The sequence below is a fragment of the Thalassophryne amazonica genome, chromosome 19 (genome assembly GCF_902500255.1).
Source record: "Thalassophryne amazonica chromosome 19, fThaAma1.1, whole genome shotgun sequence".
NCBI lineage: Eukaryota > Metazoa > Chordata > Actinopteri > Batrachoidiformes > Batrachoididae > Thalassophryne > Thalassophryne amazonica.
The window spans coordinates 60351008-60374808 of record NC_047121.1 but is presented as its reverse complement, the minus strand read 5'-3'; the positions used below and the strand labels follow the sequence as shown (position 1 = coordinate 60374808).

At 42.5% G+C, this 23801-nt stretch overlaps 2 protein-coding genes across 4 annotated transcripts; both read left to right on the top strand.

The window, feature by feature from the left end:
- The first annotated feature begins 795 nt into the window (after window positions 1-795).
- LOC117532035 (alcohol dehydrogenase 1-like) lies at window positions 796-11087 on the top strand. Its single transcript, XM_034195255.1, has 9 exons — window positions 796-914; window positions 7251-7352; window positions 7522-7663; window positions 8611-8698; window positions 8911-9130; window positions 9664-9924; window positions 10089-10221; window positions 10323-10461; window positions 10538-11087. Exons 1-9 carry the CDS (start codon window positions 897-899, stop codon window positions 10566-10568), a joined length of 1134 nt encoding a protein of 377 aa, XP_034051146.1. The 5' UTR covers window positions 796-896; the 3' UTR covers window positions 10569-11087.
- On the top strand, window positions 871-23569 carry LOC117532036 (alcohol dehydrogenase 1-like). 3 transcript variants are annotated; one of them, XM_034195257.1, is made up of 9 exons: window positions 871-914; window positions 20687-20788; window positions 21033-21174; window positions 21293-21380; window positions 21589-21808; window positions 22404-22664; window positions 22816-22948; window positions 23052-23190; window positions 23266-23569. In XM_034195257.1, exons 1-9 carry the CDS (start codon window positions 897-899, stop codon window positions 23294-23296), a joined length of 1134 nt encoding a protein of 377 aa, XP_034051148.1. In that variant the 5' UTR covers window positions 871-896; the 3' UTR covers window positions 23297-23569. The 3 variants fall into 3 exon arrangements, with proteins under 3 accessions (XP_034051148.1, XP_034051149.1, XP_034051147.1); XM_034195258.1 differs by lacking the exon at window positions 871-914 and adding an exon at window positions 12621-12713 and having other exon boundaries at window positions 21595-21808; XM_034195256.1 differs by lacking the exon at window positions 871-914 and adding an exon at window positions 12621-12713.
- The last annotated feature ends 232 nt before the right edge of the window (window positions 23570-23801 follow it).

Genomic DNA, 23801 nt, shown 5'->3' with positions numbered 1-23801 from the left:
ATCCTTTACACAATGATGTCGGTTTTTAATGCAGTACCACCTGAGGGATCGAAGGTCACGGGCATTCAGTGTTGGTTTTCAGCCTTGCTGCTTTACTTGTAGAAAGTTCTCCAGATTCTCTGAATCTTTTGATTATATTATGGACTGTAGATGATGGAATCCCTAAATTCCTTGCAACTGAACATTGACAAACATTGTTCTTAAACTGTTGGACTATTTTTTTCACGCAGTTCACAAAGTGGTGATCCTTGCCCCATCTTTGCTTGTGAACGGCTGAGCCTTTTGTGGATGCTCCTTTTATACCCAATCATGATACTCACCTGTTTCCAAACAGGTGTTCTTTGAGCATTCATCAACTTTGCCAGTCTTTTGTTGCCCTGTCCCAGCTTTTTTGAAACGTTGCAGGCATCCTTTTCAAAATGAGCAAATATTTGCACAAAAAAAAGTTTATCAGTATGAACATTAAATATCTTGTTTTTGCGGTGTATTCAATTGAATATAGGTTGAAGAGGATTTGCAAGTCATATTTATTTATTACGCAAGTATTGTTTTTATTTACATTTTACACAACATCCCAACTTCATTTTAATTGGGGTTGCAGTAAAGTGAGTGCACAATTTATCTCCACATGCAAAACACTTCGAGGGCTCTGTCATGATGTCAACACACTAAAGGGTTTGTTTTTAGCAGTTCTACCGTTGCTAGGCAGAGAGGGCGGAAGTTCATCGGGCTGCGTGTGCAGTAAATGCCCAGCTGTCCACAGAATGATAAAGTTGATACTGTTGTTATACTGATTGGTCCACGTAGTGTTACAGCACTGCAAACGTCTGCAAGTACGGCTTCATCTGTCCGCAGAGTTCCTCACTCCTTCACAAACATTCCACTTTGCAGTCGCAATGGCCACAGCTGGGAAGGTAAGTCAAACAGAATCCACAATGTGACACATTTATCTTTCAAAGTGATTCTGTAGCTGGATCAGTCCTCTCTAAAGTGTCTGCAGCAAGTCCAGAATGCTGCTGCACGACTGCTCACAGGGACGAGGAAGCAGGAGCATATTGCTGTGCTTGCCTCGCTCCATTGGCTCCCGGTCGCATTTAGGATTGATTTCAAGATTCAGTTGTTTGTGTTTAAAGGGGTTGGTTCCTGAATATCTCTCAGCTTTTGACTCCATTTGTACCACTCAGATGAGGTCTGAAAACCAGTTTTATTAAATGTGCCCAGATCTTGATTAAAGACTCGTGATCAGGCCTTTTCAGTGGCCTTGCACCCAAACAGTGGAACAGTTTGCTTTTACATGTCAGAGCTGCTCCAACTCCATAGTCTTTTAAATCTGCTCTTAAGACTGACCTTTTTGCTTTGGCTTTAATACAATTTAAGCTGTATGTGTCTTTTGTTTGTTTGTTTGTTTGTTTTTTGTTTTTTTACTTGTCTTTTGTTTATTTGGATTTTAATTTCCCTGTTTTTTTGTAATGTTTTTGATATTGTTTTTTAACATGTGAAGCACTTTGGGCAGCTGGTGTTGCTGAAAATATGTTATATAAATAAAATTGACTGACGTAGCCGTTAAACCATTCTAATGCTGCCCCTGCCACCTCGAGTCTTCAATCTAGTTTTAGGCACCTCCAGCAGAAGACCTTAAGGTTCCGGTTGGGGTGTAAGGGAGCAGAAGCTTGGAGAGGTACACAGCCCAGGCCATTGAGAGCTTTAAAAACAAAAGAAGGTTAAAGACAACACGATATTGAATCGGAAGCCACTGGAGAGATGCCAGAACTGAAATGCTATGGTCGTGCTTTTTGTTGCCCGAGAGAAGACCAGAACAAAGTGCTACAGGAACAGTTATTATTCTGATGAATAAATCATTGTAGCAAATTTTGCACCATTTCCAGTGGTTGCCGGGCTGTGGTCGAGTGTGGCTCGGAGCACGTTCATGTCTGTGTCAGGTCTTCGTGTATGTCAGTGTTGCCCCATATGTTTAATAAGTTGGACGCTCCTCATTAAGGAAACACGTATCAAGGAACCTGAAGGGGCAGTCTCATATGAACCGATGTAAATATTACATATTTGTGCTACTTTAAAAGGTTGTAATTCTGGTTCATTTGCTGGAAAGTGCATTGTGTAATATAAACTGGTTACACAGTAAAGAATGATGCATTCTGGTGCAGTATTTACTGCAATAAAATGATTTAGATTACTATTAAGCATGAACACCCTCCTCTGGAATATCTCACTTAAATGTAGGTCAATATGTTTAAATATTACAGATTCCCTGTTAATAACACGGTGTGCTGGTATCTACAGTAGTGTTCAGAATAATAGTAGTGCTATGTGACTAAAAGATTAATCCAGGTTTTCAGTATATTTCTTATTGTTACACTGGAAACAAGGTACCAGTTCTCACAAATTCAGATTCTCACAAATCCAACAAGACCAAGCATTCATGGTATGCACACTCTTAAGGCTATGAAACTGGGCTATTAGTAAAAAAAAAAAAGCAGAAAAGGGGGTGTTCACAATAATAGTAGCACCTGCTGTTGACGCTACAAACTCAAAGCTGTTATGTTCAAACTGCTTTTTTATCAATCCTGTGAATCACTAAACTAGTATTTAGTTGTATAATCACAGTTTTTCATGATTTCTTCACATCTGCGAGGCATTAATTTTGTTGGTTTGGAACCAAGATTTTGCTCGTTTACTAGTGTGCTTGGGGTCATTGTCTTGTTGAAACACCCATTTCAAGGGCATGTCCTCTTCCGCATAAGGCAACATGACCTCTTCCAAACTGATCCATGATACCTGATATGCGATATATAGGCCCAACACCATAGTAGGAGAAACATGCCCATATCATGATGCTTGCACCACCATGCTTCACTGTCTTCACTGTGAACTGTGACTTGAATTCAGAGTTTGGGGGTTGTCTCACAAACTGTCTGCGGCCCTTGGACCCAAAAAGAACAATTTTACTCTCATCAGTCCACAAAATATTCCTCCATTTCTCTTTAGGCCAGTTGATGTGTTCTTTGGCAAATTGTAACCTCTTCTGCACGTCTTTTATTTAACAGAGGGACTTTGTGGGGGATTCTTGCAAATAAATTAGCTTCACACAGGTGTCTTCTAACTGTCACAGCACTTACAGGTAACTCCAGACTGTCTTTGATCATCCTGGAGCTGATCAATGGGTGAGACTTTGCCATTCTGGTTATTCTTCTATCCATTTTGATGGTTGTTTTCCATTTTCTTCCATGCATCTCTGGTTTTTATCCATTTTAAAGCATTGGAGATCATTGTAGATGAAAAGCCTATAATTTTTTTGCACCTGTGTATAGGTTTTCCCCTCTCCAATCAAATTTTTAATTAAACTACGCTGTTCTTCTGAACAATGTCTTGAACGTCCCATTTTCCTCAGGCTTTCAAAGAGAAAAGCATGTTCAACAGGTGCTGGCTTCATCCATAAATAGGGGACACCTGATTCACACCTGTTCCACAAAATTGACAAACTCACTGACTGAATGCCACACTACTATTATTGTGAACACCCCCTTTTCTACTTTTTTTAATAATAGTCCAATTTCATAGCCTTAAGAGTGTGCATATCATGAATGCTTGGTCTTGTTGGATTTGTGAGAATCTACTGAATCTACTGGTACCTTGTTTCCCATGTAACAATAAGAAATATACCCCACACTACTATTATTCTGAACACTACTGTATATAATAAGAGAGAACTGTGTGTGTGTGTGGGTGCGTATATGTCCCGCTCTTGTCCAAACAGCACCTCAGAATTTAGCCAAACTTGGCAGACATATACTTTGACATATGGGGAGTGACATAGGCTATTGAGCGGTTTCGTAGTTGTTAAGGGGAGACACTCTTTTGTGCTGAATCATCAGCAAGTGTGCTAAAAGGTTGGTGTCATACTTTTCAATTCTCTTCTTTTTCCTTTGAACTTTTTACTTCTTCATTTTTGCAAGTTACTACCATAGTAGTAGTAATAGTAATAGCAGCTGCCTCTTCTTGAGGCAGCTTTGGTCGCACCCTAACAGTTCTCTGGAATCCGGGGTAGGTTGGAGGTGATAGCTTTGTTGGTGAAGATGAAGTTTTCATTTCAGTCTCTGAATCAAACTCTCACTGGGTTAAGTAATCGGCTAGTTTAGTCATAAAATTGACTTTAAGGGAAAGTGCATGTGGCAAAGCGTTATGGGTTGCAAAAGCCTGTCACAGCTATGTTGGTTCTGTTATGTAACAATTGTCATGCAACCTTGCAAAAACTGCACTGTCTGCACAAAAAGCTGCAGCAAGTCAGTGGTATGTGTCGTGCCCTTAAATGGAAAGTACACATCAGCAAGAAGAAAACAGACTGTCTCAAGGACAGGATGTGAGTTATTTCTCTCAAAACTTCAGTGATAACTTATCTTTGTCCAAGCACATCTCTACGGAACACGGGAGAGGTCACTTAAAGTGATATTTTTTTTCTGGCCATGATCATTTGTGCGCATGTTTTCCTTTAATGAGCCCACGGATTAATAAAACGTGCTCACGTTTTGCTGGCCTTGACAATTTGTGCACACGTTTTAATGGCCGTGATACTTTGCACACAATATCATAAAACGTGCGCACAATATCATAAAACGTGTGCACATTCTCTCCGCATGCAAAACATTTTGCGATGACACTTCCAGGGCTCCGTACATCTCCAAGCGTGAAGAGGAAATTTTAAAAGTGGATGGGCAGTCCACTGAGTCAAAAGTCTAGATTTTGCTGCAGTATGTGGAAACACACCAGATAACTCTGCATTTAGCACCTGTATTTTATCAGTGTAAGTTTTCAATAAATTCTCTCAATTGATAAAGAACATGTGGGCATCATAAGATGTAGCAAGTTTAAATATTTCATAATTATTAAGATCAAAATTGGAGTGGGCCGCACCAGCGGGACAGCAAAATAATTAACAATGTGAAGATATAATAATTATTTGGATCAAATGGGCAGACCAAAATTATAATGAATTTGAATATAAAGATTTATTCATCTTTAATATCGAAATGTCCTCCTTATGAGGACCAAGGTAAATCACACCTCATTAGTAAAGACAGTATTTATCTGGAATGACAATTAATTACCTGTGTTTTTTTAAGCACAGGAACCTTAATTTAAACATTAATCACATTAATCAGTCTATATTCTAAAAGTCGTAATTTCTACGATATGATTGACCAACACTCTGTTTCAGCCTGAACACAATAAAACCACTGCCATAATATTTATACATTTATTTTCAAATATTCAAGAGATAAGCAGGTTATTGGCATTTTTGAGGATATGAACAATTTAAATAGTTTTATTATGGACACATTTTGTTACTCATGAGACGTTGAAAGCTAAAGCAGTGAAAGAACAAAGTTTAAGAAATTAAGTGAATAAATCTGATTGGAATTGAGTGATGAGGCCAATTATTATACAAAAAAACATTATCAAACAAATATGTATGAAGCCACCTTGTACCACTTAAGGCCCTGCTGCAACTTTGATGGGTCACTTAGGTGGTCCTATGAAGATGATGACTGGTCCAGTTCGATTATCCGGTTGGTGGGTCTGTGTGGCCTGAGCTTGCCTGGCTCTGGGGTTGAACCGCTGGTTTTCCCCGGTGACACCAGACGTTGTTTTGCCTTGGTTTGCTGGCAGGACGGGCCGATGGTTCTATGAGTCCATCTGTTGGTTTGCTCAACCCATGGATGAAGGTTTAAGTGTTTGTAAAAAATGGTACTCTGGTGTCCTAAAAAAAAAAAAAAAAAACTCGTGGAAGGTAGAATTAACATCTTTGTAACTTAGAAAGAGTTTTTAAAAAAAAACTTGAATTTGAACATTGTAAAGTTACAGAAAAAGGAAATGGTTTTTGGTAAATTCGCTCTTAATCTGAAAAGCTCAGCTCGGACATTGTCTATAAATGGCACTAAACTTGACTTAGACCTTAACAAGTATATTAAGGCGGGCGCGTCGCTATCAAACGTTACAAAGTAATGAACCAAAGCGCGAAGAACAAAGAAGCCACGTGGTAGCTTTTAGCTAACCTAATGCTAGCCCACATGGAGCCTGCACAGAAAAAAAAAAGAAAATAACAGTAAAGTAAGCAAAGTAAGAGCAAGAGAGAGAGAACAGCTTTGTTCTTGGACTTTTAAGGTGGAGCCTGCATCACTAAGCTCCACCCCTTTGAAAGAAACTTCACATTTGAAATACATTCTGTTCTTAGGCTAGTTTCTACTGAATATAAGATCATTAAAGTTCCCTAAATACATCCTACAAACAAACCATTGATTAAAAGAAAAACATTTCACCATGGAAAAGCATTAATAATTCAAGAATCATATACATATATTACCAGAAACTTTCCTGAAAGAAAGCATGTCACAAGTAAACTGCAAGACATGAGGACTTTTGATTAATCTTGCACACAAGAAAAACATTAGAACTTTCATACTTGGATAAAATAATGTTATTTGTACACTGAAAAACAGATGTGCCCTTTCCTTGATTGACCTGGAGGAGAAGCTGTGGTTTTGTCAATGATGGTCACTTTTATGATCTTTAATGAAGTTGGCTTTGCTGATAAGGTTTGACCGGTGATGTTTTGAAGATCACTGTGGAGTTACTGTAGGCGATACTGGTCCCGTGGTTGCGGGCTTTGATCTTTACTGGCCTGGAGTGTCTCTGGATTGGTGTGTTTGTGTGAGGTGTTAAAGCATCCCATACTTCACTCTGAAGACAGTGTGACTGATACTGTTTGTTTGAAGAACCTTTTCATGTATGATCTCCTGTGAAGTGGTACCCTCAGGTCAAATTGTGACAACAGTTCAGTTTATTTGGGAAGACAGTTCTTCACAAAAGCAAACATTAATGTATTTTATTCTTGTGTGATTTAATTTTGAAGCCATGTTTGCTACGCCAAATCACAACAAAGCTGTCTCAAGGCGCCTCACACAAGTAAGGTCTAACCTTCCGAGCCCCTAGAGCAAGCAATGTAATTCTTTGTTTGTACAAAAACCATCAAAATCCATTAAGCATTGATGTTGCTAACAGCTAGCAGTGCTTCTAACTTCATCAAAATCCTGTGAGGACACCACTGCTGTCCCATTGAGATTACTAATCCAACATTGCTCCCTCGCCAGCCCTTCCTTCTCATACTCTTGCTCGGTAACTTGAATAAACTTCTACAGTTTCTTGTAGACACGTGTCCATCCTCACTTCTCTTCCAGGTCATTAAGTGCAAGGCAGCCGTTGCCTGGGAGGCGGACAAGCCTTTGGCGATTGAGGAGATCGAGGTCGCTCCTCCTGAAGCCGGCGAGGTCCGAATCAAGGTGAGAAACTTGCACTGTGAACACAAAATCAACATTCATCCATTTGCGATTATTAGAAGTTAGAAGTTTAGAAGTTTCACAAGGACACACAAAATGAACTTTTGGTGTTTCATGTTTTCATGTGACGGGATAATCAGTGTTTTCAGCGCAGCTCTCGTGTTGGTTTCAGATTGTGGCAACAGGGTTGTGCCACACAGACCTGTACCACCTTTTGGAGGAGAAGCCTAAATATGGCTTTCCAATCGTCCTCGGACATGAGGGAGCCGGTATTGTTGAGAGCGTTGGGCCTGGAGTCACGGAATTTCAGCCAGGTCAGTTAAAACAGTCTGTGGCCGACACGAGGTGATGTAATTGTAAAAGTTGGTCTTATCATTTGCTCTTTATTGTGTTTTCTGACATTATTTTTGTGTGTCACTTGTGGAGTGTGTGATTGTGCTTGGAGCAATATTAACTGTTTTATAAATCCCTGTTTTTTCGTCTTCATTATGTACATAGGCATAAGTGTTTAACGGAATGTGGGAATTACTTAAAAAGTACTTTTCAACTCAACAAAACGGGAAAATGTGAAGTGGCTCCACCAACTTCTACATTTTTGCCTAATGGCATAAATTTGGGGGATTGTTCGTGGATAAATACTGTTTATAAAAAAAAAAATAAAAAAAACATAAGCAGAAAACTCAAATTTGGGACCACTATTTTGTGACAGTCTGTCAACAATGTTGGTACATTTTTGTCACAAAGTAGACATTGCTATGAGCCGATAGAGCATGTTGTGAGCTTGTGATAAGGGTGACAAATTTTATTCAAAGTATGGATGTCTCTCCATGTATCAGTGCAATTAGAGAGAGGTCTGGTTTGTTCACTTACTCATCCCAGGTTCGTTGGTCATTTCCGCAAAACTTGATATATGGTTCATCAACCCCGGAACTGCCCTGAAAGACTTTGTTTAAACAAATGTCAATGTCATTGGAGTCAAAGAAGAAAATTTAAGTTTTCGCTCTGATTTACACTAAACTTGGCACATATATGGTGGTGGATTACCCTGGTAAGGGCAACCAGAGGTCAGTTATATCGGTAATGGCCAAGGTCATTGGGCTCAAACATCAGATTGCCGTACCCCTTGCTGTGTTCATGCATTTGGGTCCCATTACTGTTGTTGGTAAATTAAAGTCTGTCTGTGGCATTCAGCCTATTTTAGTCATACAGGCCTATTAGCTAAACCTGACATTGTCATGACGTAATTGGTTTTGTCTTTCAGGAGACAAGGTGATTCCTGTTTTTGTCCCTCAGTGCCGCGAATGTCGCTTTTGCAGGAATCCGAATAGCAACCACTGTGTAGGAGGACGGTGAGCTCAATAAAAGATGGTTTTATTGTTTTGAAAATGGTTGTTTTTATGCATAGGTTGGAATTTCAGGGGAAATCATCATAAAGACACTTCTTGGTCAATGTTGACTTACGAAGATGTTCATGTCATTTGGCTCTGGAGCAATTAAGGATGGCAGTAGACTAACTGTTCTTTTCCAGGAAGTTTTCACATAAACAAATCTTCTTTTGAAGGATGAGTGATCGCTACAATATCAAGTCTGACATAGTAAGCAGGATGGCTTGTAAAGGACAGAAGGTGTTGCAGTTTGCAGGAACCAGCACCTTCTCTGAGTACACCGTGACGAACCAGGTCTCTGTGGCTAAGATCGACCCTACAGCCCCTCTGGACAAAGTCTGTCTCCTCGGCTGTGGAGTCTGCACAGGATACGGAGCGGCAGTAAATACTGCAAAGGTGTGTGAGCATGTCCCCAAATGCCGCCATTTATGGTCCACCTGTCATGGCTCCAAGTGTAGTTATTGATGCTCATGTGGAAAAAACAAACACTTCTTCCTTTCTCATTGTGTCTCTTAATGTATATGTGGTTTTGAAATGAACTTGTGTGTCAGTTTCTTCCTTTTCCAAAGCCTCAAACTGTTGGTCACCAAGGAACCTCCATGAGCCAACTTGGACTGGATTAGATTGAGGGAAATTGTTCCTGAGTTAGTTCTCCAGTTTTAAGAACAGTGGAGACGACACCTTATACTTGACCCATTGTAATATCCTCCTCAAATAACTAATGCTGAAATGAAAACCTTAAGCAGTTCAATAAAATATGTCGTTATCACACCAACACGGTTTACGGTTGAAACATTTGTGCTGAAAATTATAAACCCTTTGGTCTGTTGCTGTAAAATCCTCTGAACCCAAACAGAGCAGATATGATTGTTTAAATCTGTGTACAGTAACCGGAACTGTTATATTGACCAAACCTTGTTCTGTTTTAGGTCGAGCCAGACTCCACATGTGCTGTTTTTGGCCTTGGTGCCATCGGAATGGCTGCAGTCATGGGCTGCAAGGCTGCAGGAGCCAAGAGGATTATTGCTGTTGACATCAACCCCGATAAGTTTGAGAAGGCCAAACTCTTTGGTGCCACTGACTTTGTCAATCCAAAGGAACACACCAAACCCATCAGCGAAGTCCTTCATGAGATGACTGATGGAGGAGTGGACTTCTCCCTGGAATGTGTCGGGAAGGTAGAAGTTATGGTGAGATACGGAAAGAAATTTACTGAATACATGGGCATAGTGGCATTCAAAAAGGTTGATTTGGATGAAAATTATTTTCCCAGCGTGAAACTATGTAGAGATTTCATCAGAATGTGATGGGAGTTGAACCAGTGACCTTCAGGTTACTGTTTTTCCTGATCTAGCGCAGTGCTTTGGAGTCCTGTGTCCAAGGTTGGGGTGTCAGCTGCGTGGTGGGCTGGACCAACTTGGCCGACTTGGCAGCCCGACCTCTTCAGCTCATTGGTGGTCGTACATGGAAGGGCTCCATGTTTGGAGGTCAGACATCCGGCAGCAAATCAAATAAGTCATGACCAATGACACTGTATGTTAAATGCCTTAAATACTCTGTACTTTGAGTTTATCGTGTGTTTTTTCAGGCTTCAAGAGTAAGGATGGTGTCCCTCAAATGGTTAAAGCTTACCTTGACAAGAAGATCAAGCTGGATGAGTTTATCACTCACAAAATGTCGTTGGATCAGATCAATGATGCCATTGAGCTGATGAAAGAAGGGAAATGGTTGGTCTACTTCCTGCATCAGTCAATCAATGAAGTCAGGTAATCTACTCATTTCTGTTTGGATTTTTCTCCACAGCATCCGGACAGTTATGAAGGTCTCTCCATAAGATGATGTCCACTTCTCTTGAAGCCACACCCAAAGTCATTCAAGAACCTTCGGCTGTATTATATTGAACCTTACCTCAATGGGTGATCAGCCGACAGCATAAAACAAAAGTGCGTTCGGGGTGGGCCACTTTACTATTTCTCAGCTTTGGAAAATCTTGGCATATACCGCATGAAAGGCCAAGATGGTGAAAGTTTTCCTTGCAGCCATCAGCACAGTAGGAGGAGGTGATCAGTAGCAAAGAAAAGCTGTACTGTCTTGGCCCTTGATGTCCATCTCTTGCGGGGGGGGGGGCAAACTTTTTTTGGCTTTGTAATATCCTGTGATATCCTTATTGGTGGCTACACCTGTTTCTAATCCACCACCAACCCATGAACTATTTAGCAGGGGGCAGATATTCATTTGGTTGTCCTTGAAGTTTGAACTTCTTGTCTTTCATTAATTAGTGCCTTAAACCTTTCCTGTTTAATTAATTGTTACATGTTTGTAAATGAATGTTCCGTTTGATTTTGTTTGAAATCAGATACGTTTGCTGCCAAACACACAGTTTTTGTGATCTACTGAGGTCCTGTCAGGTTTTAGTTGTCCCATTCCCTCTTACGCCTCCTGTTGTTGGTTGGTCCACAGTAACTGAATTGTACTGTACACATTTAAATGCATTTCTTTTCTCTTTTTTGCCAATAAACAAAAGGAACAAAACAAACGAATGTGATGCGTGTCATTGAACTCAAGGTCAGTTTGATTTCAACCAACAGTTCGTCACTGGTGTTTCTTTTTGTTTTTTTGTGCCTTCACATGGTCAGTGTGTCCATATATTTACACAGACTTTCTGTATCTGTATGTGAAAATCAGTCCAAAAGGTCACCTCCATAAGACCTGAAACAAAACAGCTGTGGTCTTGTTTAGACTTTCATTGTGGCCACCAGGGGTCCAGGGTCTCTAAAAAGTTGTGTATGTGATATCCTGACAAAGACTTTTTGTATTCAGGAAAACCTATACGCAACTCAGCCACATGTGGTGTGCAGCCAGTACACACTGAGGTGATGAAGAGTGCACCGTTTCTCCATGTTCAAAGGTACACACACATACATGGATAAACATACACAGAGGCCACTTCGCTTTTAATATTTTGATGACTTACCGCCCCCGACTGGAATGGTGTGTGAGTCCAGAATGTAATTATCGCCATCCATTGTTCATTTTGTTAGCTAATATCCATAGTTTCTCCAAAAAATATCAGTCCTATCAACAATCTGTTTTGATGGCATTCATCCTTGACCCAAAATACATAAGCACACCAAACAGCAAATGGCAGCTCTCCCCAGTTTGTCCGTGATCGAAGTCATACACACACCTGCATACATATACACAGAGGCCACTTGGCTTTTAATATATAGAATTCAGCCTCTTCTAAAAGCTTCTCTGAAGTTCATTAACTGAAGAGTTGCATCATATAAAGGAATTGGTAAAGGTTCTTGGCTTACCTATGATGAAAGGTTTTGTATTTTCTTTGGCTTACTTACTGACCCTGAGGTAAACTGATTAGCCTTCAGTGGAGGTGTGGGGCAATTATTTTGTTTCATCAGACAAGACCAACATGAATTAGAGTAAATATCTCCACCAGCAGCCCTTTAGTGGGCTGATGGGGCGACTGCACTGATATTTGACATAATGCTGAATTATTCTGTCCTGTTTAGTGATTAAACGTAGTACAGCATAAACACATCAACTTTACGAATCAGTGTGGCCTTGACAGTTTGCTTTTTTTTTTTTTTTTGCAGAATACAGTAAGTCATACTGTCATTAAGCGATGTTGATAGAAGAAATACTCATAATTACAGTACGTCCTGCTATATTTAAGAGGTGCCAAGTCAAAAATACAAAATATGCTGCACTCTTACCCTTTTGTCGTCTCAAGATCCACATCTGAGTGAATGAATAGCTGAAAGTTGCAGACTGACAAAGTAAACAATGTAGTTACTGATTGGTCCATGTAGTGTTACAGTACAACAAAACATCCAGAGTCCTTGATAATACCAAGGTCTACAAGTACGGCATCTTCTGTCCACAGAGTTCCTCACCCCAACTGAGCTCTTTTCCTTCACAAACATTCCACTTTGCAGTTGCAATGGCCACAGCTGGGAAGGTAAGTCAAACGGAATCCATTAGGTGAAAGATTTACTTTTTAAATTTTCAACAAATTCCCCCTCTAGCTGCCATCTTATCGTGGTGGGGGAGTTTGCGTACCCGGATGATCCTAGGAGCTATGTTGTCAGGGGCTTTGTGCCCCTTGTAGGGTCTCTCAAGGCAAACAGGTCCTAGGTGATGGGTCAGACTAAGGGCAGTTCAGAACCTCCATGACCAGAAAAAATCAAGGACCAAGACGTCGACCGGAATGGCGGAGCCGGGGCCCCACCCTGGAGCCATGCCTGGTGTTGGGGCTCGTGTGCGAGCACCTGGTGGTCGGGCCTTAGCCCATGGGGCCCGGCCGGGCTCAACCCGAAAGAGCGATGTGGGCCCACCCTCCTGTGGGTTCACCACCTGCAGAGTGGGCCATGGGGGTCGGGTGCAGAGAGGATTGGGTGGTGGCACCGCTGGACTGATAGTATTGCACACCGGGCATTTGCCCGGTGGCCTGATAGCCTACTGGCCTGCGTTTTTTTTTTTATTATTATTTTTACGAAGTAAAGTGAGCTGTGAGCTTTTCATCCGCGTTTTTGTTTTTTTTTTTTTGTAGCAGCTACGACTCGTCCTCACCTCTTAAAGCGCAGTGATAACAGCACACCTGTACTGAGGTTTACAAAGACATTTTTATGCTTTTTTCCTCCTTTATTTAGAGCTGAGCTGATCCGCTCCATATCTGCACGTTAAAACAGCTGATCAGCTAACACTATTTTCCACTCAAATGCACCTAAACTCTCTTTCTGAGGACCACATGATGTGAAAACGCAATAAAACTTTCTGACCTGTAAATCTGGTCATGTTTTCTGCATAAATAAATGTTATCCATTCTTTGTGCTCAAACGCCAAAGCAGGGGCGAATCCAGATGGAATGGGGGCATGGGGCAAGGATGCCCCCCCCTCACAACACCCCTAGATTAAAGGTCCAGTTTTGAAGCCTTTTTTACTAGAACTACTAATACTACTTAAAGTAATAATAATTTCGACAAGTAAAATGTTTAGAGAAAATTTAAATGTTAGAAAAATGTTAGAAAGAATTTAATAGTTACATTTATTAACAACGCAGGTTAGAAATTACAAGTTTTACTGTTACAGTGTTGTCAACAGTTAAATATGAGGTCAAGAAAGAGGTCTTTATTTTACTTTTTATAAAACAAGTATATATTTTCATTGAAGTCAAGAAAGGGTGACTATAAAGTGAGGTGGGGACCACTACGGCCATGACGGTAAGTGAAGGTTAACTTCAGCTATTAATTGATGAACAGCAACCTAACTTGTTCATAAATCAGACATCTGTGTGTGAGAGAGACATTCTGATCTTCTGGTCTGAAGTAAAGTGCTGTCTAACTGGGTCATTCAGATATGAATTAAGGTTGGATATTATTTCCGTTCATGCTAACTCTGCCAGTCACGTAACCTAGCCTAGCAATGTAACCTGTGCAAATGGTGTGCATGGCTAGCTACCATGCTGTCGCCGCCAGGTTGTTTCTTTATTCTTTATTCTATTTGTTTGACGGTCGTGCGTCGGTCATACAAAGTATGCTGTTTTGCACAGTCTGCGGTGCGGTGGCGTGGTATAACGGTGTCCCTGTCTAAAATGTATTTTCCCAAGTCCTGGCATAATTTCACATACCTAACATTTTACTTTAAATTGAGAGTCATTCTCTAAGTTGATTAGCAACACAAATTGGTAATAAAAGAAATCCTTGATGTTACTTGTAGCTTGTAGTGAGATAGACAACTGTCTCCATCTTGTGGCCTTTTTGTGTATTGCAGTTTCAAAAGTTCAACCTTTGTATCCAGTCATTGGTCCAGTCATCCAGTCATTTCTTGCTTTATATGAAGAATTGTATCACACAAGTAATGATATATTATTTATAGTATAGCCTACAGTATTTCTATAACAAATGTTTTTATATAATAATAATTTCTATTTCTAAATTTAAGTAACAAGGCTGAATGAAATGACGGCTTATTATGTCTAAAAAGTAATGTGACCTACTGTCAATAGATCGTACTTTTGATAAGCCTATGATAACTGTATTTCGGGAGAACTTTTCATAATGCTTCTTATAGTGTTAAAATGTATGTCTCCTGGTGCACATTGATCGGTTAAGGGACCAAAAAAAAAAACCACACTGTCACAGCAGGCTTCATTTTTTTCCCCTTCGATACCCGGTGGTGGCCTGGTCTTGGTTAAAAAGGCCCGGCCTGAAAAATTTCCCCAGTTCAGCCCTGGGTGGTGGTCGAGGGCGGGTGGCCCGGCGGCCCGGTCCATGCTCACAGCCCCTGGCTGTTGGGACGTGGAATGTCACCTTGCTGGGGGGGAAGGAGCCTGAGCTTGTACGGGAGGTTGAGAGATAGCGACTAGAGATAGTCGGGCTCACCTCCACGCACAACTTGGGCTCTGGTACCCAACTCCTGGAGAGGGGCTGGACGCTTCATTTTTCTGGCATTGCCCACAGGGAGAGGCAGAGAGCTGGGGTCGCATTGCTTATTGCTCCCCAGCTCAGTCGCCAAGTGTTGGAGTTCACTCCAGTGAACGTGAGGGTCGCGTCCCTACGCCTTCGGGTCGGGGACAGGTCTCTCACTGTTGTCTCGACCTACGGGCCAAGCAGCAGTGCAGAGTACCCGACCTTCTTGGAGTCCCTGGGAGGGGTACTAGATAGCGCTCTGACTGGGGACTCCATTGTTCTCCTGGGGGATTTCAATGCCCACGTGGGCAGCGACAGTGAGACCTGGAAGGGGGTGATCGGGAAGCACAGCTTCCCCAATCTGAACCCGAGTGGTGTTCAGTTGTTGGACTTCTGTGCTAGTCACAGTCTGTCCATCACGAACACCATGTTCGAGCACAAGGGTGTCCATAAGTGCACGTGGCACCAAGACACCCTAAGCCGGAGGTCGATGATCAACTTTGTAGTCGTATCATCTGACCTTCGGCCACGTGTCTCGGACACTCGAGTGAAGAGAGGGGCAGAGCTGTCGACCGATCACCACCTGGTGGTGAGTTGGATCCGCTGGGAGGGGAGGAAGCCGGTCAGACCTGGCAGGCCCAAACATATCATGAGGGTCTGCTGGGAACGACTGGCGAAACCCTCTCTCAGTGAGGTCTTCAACTCCCACCTCCGGCAGAGCTTCTCCCAGATTCCGGGGGAGGTTGGAGACATGGAGTCCTAGTGGACCATGTTGTCCACCTCCATTGTCGATGCGGCCGCTCGTAGCTGTGGTCACAAGGTCTCTGGTGCCTGTCGCAGCGGCAATCCTTGAACCCGGTGGTGGACGCCGGAAGTAAGGGATGCCGTCAAGCTGAAGAAGGAGTCCTACTTATCTTTGTTGGTAGGTGGGACCCTGGAGGCAGCTGACAGGTACCAGCAGGCCAAGCATGCCACAGCCCGTGCGGTTGCAGAGGCAAAAACCCGGGTCTGGGAGGAGTTCGGGGAGGCCATGGAGGAGGACTATCGGTCGGCCTTGAAGAGATTCTGGCAAACCGTCCAACGCCTCAGGAGGTGGAAGCAGCTCGCCACCCGCACCGTAAACAGTCTTGGCTGACATGCCTCTGCAACATTGCGTGGCAATCGGGGACAATGCCTCTGGATTGGCAGACTGGGGTGGTGGTCCCTCTGTTTAAGAAGGGGGACCGGAGGGTGTGTTCCAACTACAGGGGGATCACACTCCTCAGCCTCCCCGGTAAGGTCTGTTCCAGAGTACTGGAGAGGAGAATTCGACCGACGGTTGAACCTCGGATTCAGGAGGAGCAGTGTGGTTTTCGTCCTGGTCACGGCAGACTGGACCAGCTCTACATGCTCCATCGGGTGCTCGAGGGTTCATGGGAGTTCGCTCAACCAGTCCACATGTGTTTTGTGGATCTGGAGAAGGTGTTCGACCGTGTCCCTCGGGGCACCCTGTGGGGGGTGCTCCGGGAGTACGGGGTCCAGGGTCCTTTGCTAAGGGCTATCCGATCCCTGTATGACCGCAGCAGGAGCTTGGTTTGCATTGCCGGTAGTAAGTCAAACCTGTTTCCAGTGCACGTTGGTCTCCGCCAGGGCTGCCCTTTGTCACCAGTTCTATTCATTATTTTTATGGACAGAATTTCTAGGCACAGCCAGGGTGTAGAGGGGTCTGGTTTGGGAACCACAGAATCTCATCTCTGCTGTTTGCGGACGATGTGGTTCTGTTGGCTTCGACAAATCAGGACCTTCAGTGTGCACTGGGGCGGTTTGCAGCCGAGTGTGAAGCATCCGGGATGAAGATCAGCGCCTCCAAATCCAAGGCCATGGTTCTCGACCGGAAAAAGGTGCTTTGCTCTCTTCAGGTTGGTGGAGTGTCCTTGCCTCAAGTGGAGAAGTTTAAGTATCTCTGGGACTTTTCACGAGTGAGGGACAGATGGAGCGTGAGATCGATACACCGATCGGTGCAGCATCTGCAGTGATGCTTGTCGCTGTATTGGACCGTCATGGTGAAGAGAGAGCTGAGTTGGGGGGGCACAGCTCTCAATTTACCAATCGATCTACGTTACGATCCTCACCTATGGTCATGAGATTTGGCTCATGACCGAAAGAACAAGATCGCGAGTACAAGAGGCCGAGATGAGTTTCCTCCGCAGGGTGGCAGGGCGCTCCCTTAGAGATAGGGTGAGGAGCTCGGTCACTCGGGAGGAGCTCGGAGTCGAGCCGCTGCTCCTCCACGTTGAAAGGAGTCAGTTGAGGTGGCTGGTGCATCTTTTCCGGATGCCCCCTGGACACCTCGCTGGAGAGGTGATCCGAGCACGTCCCATTGGGAGGAGGCCCCGGGGAAGACCCAGGACACGCTGGAGGGACTACATCTCTCGGCTGGCTTGGGAACACCTTGGGGTTCCCACCCCGCGACCCAACTCCGGATAAAGCGGAAGAAAATGGATGGATGGATGGATGGATGGATTTTCAACAAAACTCGTGAAGGGGCAGTCTCATATGAACTGATGGAAATATTACATATTTGATCCTGTGGTACTTTAAAAGCATGTAAATCTGGTTCAGTTGTTAGAAAGTGGATTGTGTAATATAAACTGAGTACACAGTAAACAACTACACATTTTTGTGGGGTATTTTTTTCTTCTGGTTGCACATTTGCACATGCATGAATTGTTTCACCAAACTAAGTTTGAGCTATTCATTGCAATAAAATTACTAAGATGACTATCAAATATAGACCAATACTGTTCAATATTACAGATTCCCTGTTTGTAACATGGTATACTGGTATCTATAGACGAAGTGAGAAATCTGTGTGTGTGTGTGTGTGTGTGTGTGTGTGTGTGTGTGTGTGTGTGTGTGTGTGTGTGTGTGTGTGTGTGTGTGTGTGTGTGTGTGTGTGTGTGTGTGTGTGTGTGTGTGTGTCCCACCTCTGTCCAAACGGCACCTCAGAATTGAGTCAAACTAGGGAGACATATACTTTGACATATGGGGAGTGACATAGGCTATTGAGCTCTTTCATAGTTGTAGTAATAGTTAAGAGAAGGTTGGTGTCTCACTTTTCTATTCTCTTCTTTTTCCTTTGAACTTGTTACCTCTTCATTTTTGCAAGTAAGTTGCATAGCAGTAGTAGTAATAGCAGCTTTATTTGTGCCTGAACAGTTCTCTGGGATCCAAGGTAGGTGGGAGGTGATAGTGTGGAAATTGTGATGGATGAAAAAAGAAGCAACAGTTTCCCATATCAACACAACGGCATGTCACTATTTCTTTTCATTCAATTTACAGACTTTTTATAACGGCTCGGCCCCACCTATTAACCTCACAGGAGTCCAGACAGGGAAAGCACCACAGGGGCTGACAAAGCTTGTCATATGCATAGCTTAAGTAATCATTGCCCATTGCTCATGCCGGGGGTGAGACTGGTAATATCAATATCTGAGACAGGTTGTCATAGCCATTGTAGGAATAAACATTGGCAATTACCCATGCAGGGGCTGAGACAGGAAACATCAGGATGCACACCTCATTGTGTTAACACATGCAGGGGACACACTCTACGTGCAAACAGTGACACTTGGTATGTGATTTGCACATCTGGGAGTGTTACCACATCCCAAACAGGGAGCATGCGGTATGGTGAATTATGTCCATTACATGTTGAATGCCCACCACAATAGTTTTGTTGAAGATAAAGTTTTTATTTCAGTCTCTGAATCAAACCAGCCCTTGGGCAGGTAATCACCTAGTTTAGTGATAAAATTGACTTCAATGAATTGTCATGCAACTTTGCAAAGCACTGTCTGCGCAAAAAGCTGCAGTGAGTCAGTGGTATGTGTCATGCCCTTAAATGGAATGTCTACATTAGCAATAAGAAAACCAAGTGTTTCAAGGACAGGATGTGGTGAGCTCAGCTATTTTTCTCAAAACCTCAGAGATACAGTAATTTTCTTTGTTCGAGCACATCTCCAAGTGTGAAGAGGAAATTTTAAAAGTGGACGGGCACTCCACCGAGTCAAAAGTCTGGATTTTGCTGCAGCATGGGGAAGCGCGCCAAGTACCTCTGCATTTAGCACCTGTATTTTTATCTGTATAAGTTTTCAATAAATTTTCTCGATTGATAAAGGACATGGCAGTCATCCATGATTAAAGAACGCGACAAGCGCCAGTTTCCCCTAAAAATGTACATTTGGCCAAATTATCATTGCAGCACAAATGTGAACTTTGTCCCTAAAACCTGGTGTTTATTAGATTAAAAACTGTTTCTGTTGCAAACAAATGACTTTCAAATAACCCAAAACACTGTGCACACATGTAGCCACAAACTTTAAAAGTATATTTTCCCCCACAGCTTATAGAAGCTTCACTGCCTCAAGGATGTGAAAAATCAGATTTTACCCACATGTCAAGCTGGAATTATGAGAATATACTTTTTAGGTACTTTGTTGTAAGAGGGAAATGACAGATGATATGATCACATTGTTCCATATCCAGTTACAGTAAGTGCACAATGATTACACAGAGAAACATAAGTGTACTGGTTAAAATTATATACACAAGCAACAAAAATAATCTCTTTAACCACATGAGAGTGGAGACTGGTGTGGTGCTCACGTGCCATACATTGGAATGTAGCTTCTATTAGACCAGCAGTGGGGATGTAGGTCATGTAACCTTTGTGATGCATGCATAATGAAGTGTGGATGGATTTTGAAAAATGTTGACAGATGTTGCCTCCACCTGGGACGAGTTGGGTAAATTTTGACAGTGATTCAACACTTTCTGAGAATGTTTCCTTCCAACTTTTCAAAAATCTATTTATTTATTGCATTTTGAGATGTTTTTCTTTTATCTTTTTTGTCGTGACAATAAAGATAAAAGAAAAACAATAAAGGCTTGATTCTATTCAATTCCGTTCATTCTTACCAGGAGTTTTGTTTGCTTTCTGTTGTCAGAATTCTTCCTGCCACATATAGTCATGTCCAAGCTCCCGTAGGGGATGCGGGATTATTATTGTTTTATTTTGCTGAGATTTACAGTCAGACATACTCCCGTTTGCATCATAACTATCATAAGGTTCATAAAGTGAGCCAGTGAGCCTTAAAAATCCATCCAATAAGTGCAAACCAGACTGGACAAACTAAGTAATAAATACATATCTTGCAACACAACTACCATCAGCAGCCACAGAGAACAGCCTCTCAAACTTCCACATGACGGTTATTGAACATCCGATTGCCATCACTTCATTAGTGTTTCTCGATTCTTTGTACAAAAAACATCAAAAATCCATTAAGCATAGACATTGCTAACAGCTACCAGTGTTTCTAACTTCATCAAAGTCGAGTGAGGACACCACAGTTGCCCCGTTAAGATTACTTATCCGACATCGCTCCCTCGCCAGCCCTTCCTTCTCATACTCTTGCTCGGTAACTTGAATAAACTTCCACAGTTTCTCGTAGACACGTGTCCATCCTCACTTCTCTTCCAGGTCATTAAGTGCAAGGCAGCCATCGCCTGGGAGGCCGACAAGCCTTTGGCGATTGAGGAGATCGAGGTCGCTCCTCCTGAAGCCGGCGAGGTCCGAATTAAGGTGAGAAACTTTCACTGTGAACACAAAATCAACATTTGTGCATTTGCAATTATTAGAAGTTAAATACAATCCAATCAGAATCATTACACTAAAAACACTTTACGATTGAAACAGCCTTGGAGAAATTAAGAAAACAAAGAGCAAAACTATTTCACAAGGACACACAAAATGACCTTTTGGTGTTTCATGTTTTCATGTGATGGGATAATCGGTGTTTTCAGCGCAGCTCTCGTGTTGGTTTCAGATTGTGGCAACAGGGTTGTGCCACACAGACCTGTACCACCTGTTGGAAAGTAAGCCTAAATATGGCTTCCCAATCGTCCTCGGACACGAGGGAGCTGGTATTGTTGAGAGCGTTGGACCTGGAGTCACGGAATTTCAGCCAGGTCAGTTAAAACAGTACGTTTCAGCCTATTTTAGTCATACAGGCCTATTAGATAAACCTCACATTGTCTTAAATTCATCGTCTGTCTTTCAAATGATATAATTGATTTTGTCTTTCAGGAGACAAGGTGATTCCTCTTTTTGTCCCTCAGTGCCGCGAATGTCGCTTTTGCAGGAATCCGAATAGCAACCACTGTGTAGGAGGACGGTGAGTTCAATAAAAGATGGTTTTATTGTTTTGAAAATGTTTGTTTTTATGCATAGGTTGGAATTTGAGGGGAAATCATAAAGACACTTCTTGGTCGGTGTTGACATATGAAGACGTTCATGTCATTTGGATCTTCGTCGATTAAGGATGCAATACACCAACTGTTATTTTCCAGGAGGTTTTCACATTAACAAATCTTCTTTTGAAGGACAAGTGATCGCTACGATATCAAGTCCGACATAGTAAGCAGGATGGCTTGTAAAGGACAGAAGGTGTTGCAGTTTGCAGGAACCAGCACCTTCTCTGAGTACACCGTGACGAACCAGATCTCTGTGGCTAAGATCGACCCTACAGCCCCTCTGGACAAAGTCTGTCTCCTCGGCTGTGGAGTCTGCACAGGATACGGAGCGGCAGTAAATACTGCAAAGGTGTGTGAGCATGTCCCCAGATTACGCCATTTAAGGTCCACCTGTCATGGCTCCAAGTGTGGTTATTGATGCTCATGTGGAAAAAAACGGACACTTCTTCCTTTCTCATTCTGTCTCTTAATGTATGTGTGTCTTTGAAAAGAACTTGTGTGTCAGTTTCTTCCTTTTCCAAAGCCTCGAACTGTTGGCCACCAAGGAACCTCCATGAGCCAACTTGGACTGGATTAGATTGAGGGAAATTCTTCCTGAGTTAGTTCTCCAGTTTTAAGAACAGTGGAGACGACACCTTATACTTGACTCATTGTAATATCCTCCTCAAATAACTAATGCTGAAATGAAAAACTTAAACAGTTCAATAAAATATGTCGTTATCACACCAACACAGGCCACTGAAGACCAGTAAAACCCAACTCTGAACAGACTGACTGACAATTAAGCATTATGTTTTACGCTTGTAACGTTTGTGCTGAAAATTATAAACCCTTTGGTCTGTTGCTGTATAAATCCTCTGAACCCAAACAGAGCAGATATGATTGTTTAAATCTGTGTACAGTAACCGGAACTGTTATACTGACCAAACCTTGTTCTGTTTTAGGTCGAGCCAGACTCCACATGTGCTGTTTTTGGCCTTGGTGCCATCGGAATGGCTGCAGTCATGGGCTGCAAGGCTGCAGGAGCTAAGAGGATTATTGCTGTTGACATCAACCCTGATAAGTTTGAGAAGGCCAAACTCTTTGGTGCCACTGACTTTGTCAATCCAAAGGAACACACCAAGCCCATCAGCGAAGTCCTTCATGAGATGACTGATGGAGGAGTGGACTTCTCCCTGGAATGTGTCGGGAAGGTAGAAGTTATGGTGAGATACGGAAAGAAATTTACTGAATATATTGAGATAGTGACATCATGAACAAAGATTCTTTCCTCAGTATGAAACTGCTAACAGATTTCATCAGAAAGTGCTGGGATTTTAGCCAGTAACCTTGAGATTACTGTTTTTCCTGATCTAGCGCAGTGCTTTGGAGTCCTGTATCAAAGGTTGGGGCGTCAGCTGCGTGGTGGGCTGGAACAACTTGGCCGACTTGGCAACCCGACCTCTTCAGCTCATTGGTGGTCGTACCTGGAAGGGCTCCATGTTTGGAGGTCAGACATCCGGCAGCAAATCAAACAAGTCATGACCACTGAGACTGTATGTTAAATGCCTTAAATACTCTGTGGTTTGAAGTTATCATGTGTGTTTTTTCAGGCTTCAAGAGTAAGGATGGTGTCCCTCAAATGGTTAAAGCTTACCTTGACAAGAAGATCAAGCTGGATGAGTTTATCACTCACAAAATGTCATTGGATCAGATCAATGATGCCATTGAGCTGATGAAAGAAGGGAAATGGTTGGTCTACTTCCTGCATCAGTCAATCAATGAAGTCAGGTAATCTACTTATTTCTGTTTTGATTTTCTCCACAGCATCCGGACAGTTATGAAGGTCTCTCCATAAGATGATGTCCACTTTTCTTGAAGCCACACCCAAAGTCATTCAAGAACCTTCTCCCGTATTATAATGAACCTTAACTCAATGGGTGATTGTCATAAAGCAAAGTGCATTTGGGGTGGGCCCAGCTCTGCTTTACTATTTCTAGGCTTTGGAAAAACCTTGGCAGATACTCCATGAAAGGCCAAGATGGTGCAGGTTTTCCTTGCAGCCATCAGCACAGTAGGAGGAGGTGATCAGTAGCAAAGAAAAGCTCTATTTGTCTTGGCCCTTGATGCCCATCTCTGTTTCTAATCCACCACCAATCCACAAATTATTTAGCAGGGGACAGGCATTCAGAAGGTCGTCCTTGATGTTTGAACTTCTTGTCTTTCATCAAACCTTTCCTGTTTAATTAATTGTTAAATGTTTGTAACTGAATATACTGGTTTGAAATCAAAAAGGTTTGCTGCCAAAATGTGATGCGTGTCATTGAACTCAAGCTCAGTTTGATTTGTACCAGCTGTTGGTC

Bases quoted from the DNA above. Each gene is read 5' to 3' on its own strand.
- LOC117532035 (XM_034195255.1), top strand. The intron at 8,699-8,910 runs GTGAGCTCAATA...CTTCTTTTGAAG, and splicing joins AACCACTGTGTAGGAGGACG to GATGAGTGATCGCTACAATA. The intron at 10,222-10,322 runs GTCAGACATCCG...GTGTTTTTTCAG, and splicing joins GAAGGGCTCCATGTTTGGAG to GCTTCAAGAGTAAGGATGGT.
- LOC117532036 (XM_034195257.1), top strand. The intron at 20,789-21,032 runs GTGAGAAACTTT...TGTTGGTTTCAG, and splicing joins CCGGCGAGGTCCGAATTAAG to ATTGTGGCAACAGGGTTGTG. The intron at 21,175-21,292 runs GTCAGTTAAAAC...TTTGTCTTTCAG, and splicing joins AGTCACGGAATTTCAGCCAG to GAGACAAGGTGATTCCTCTT.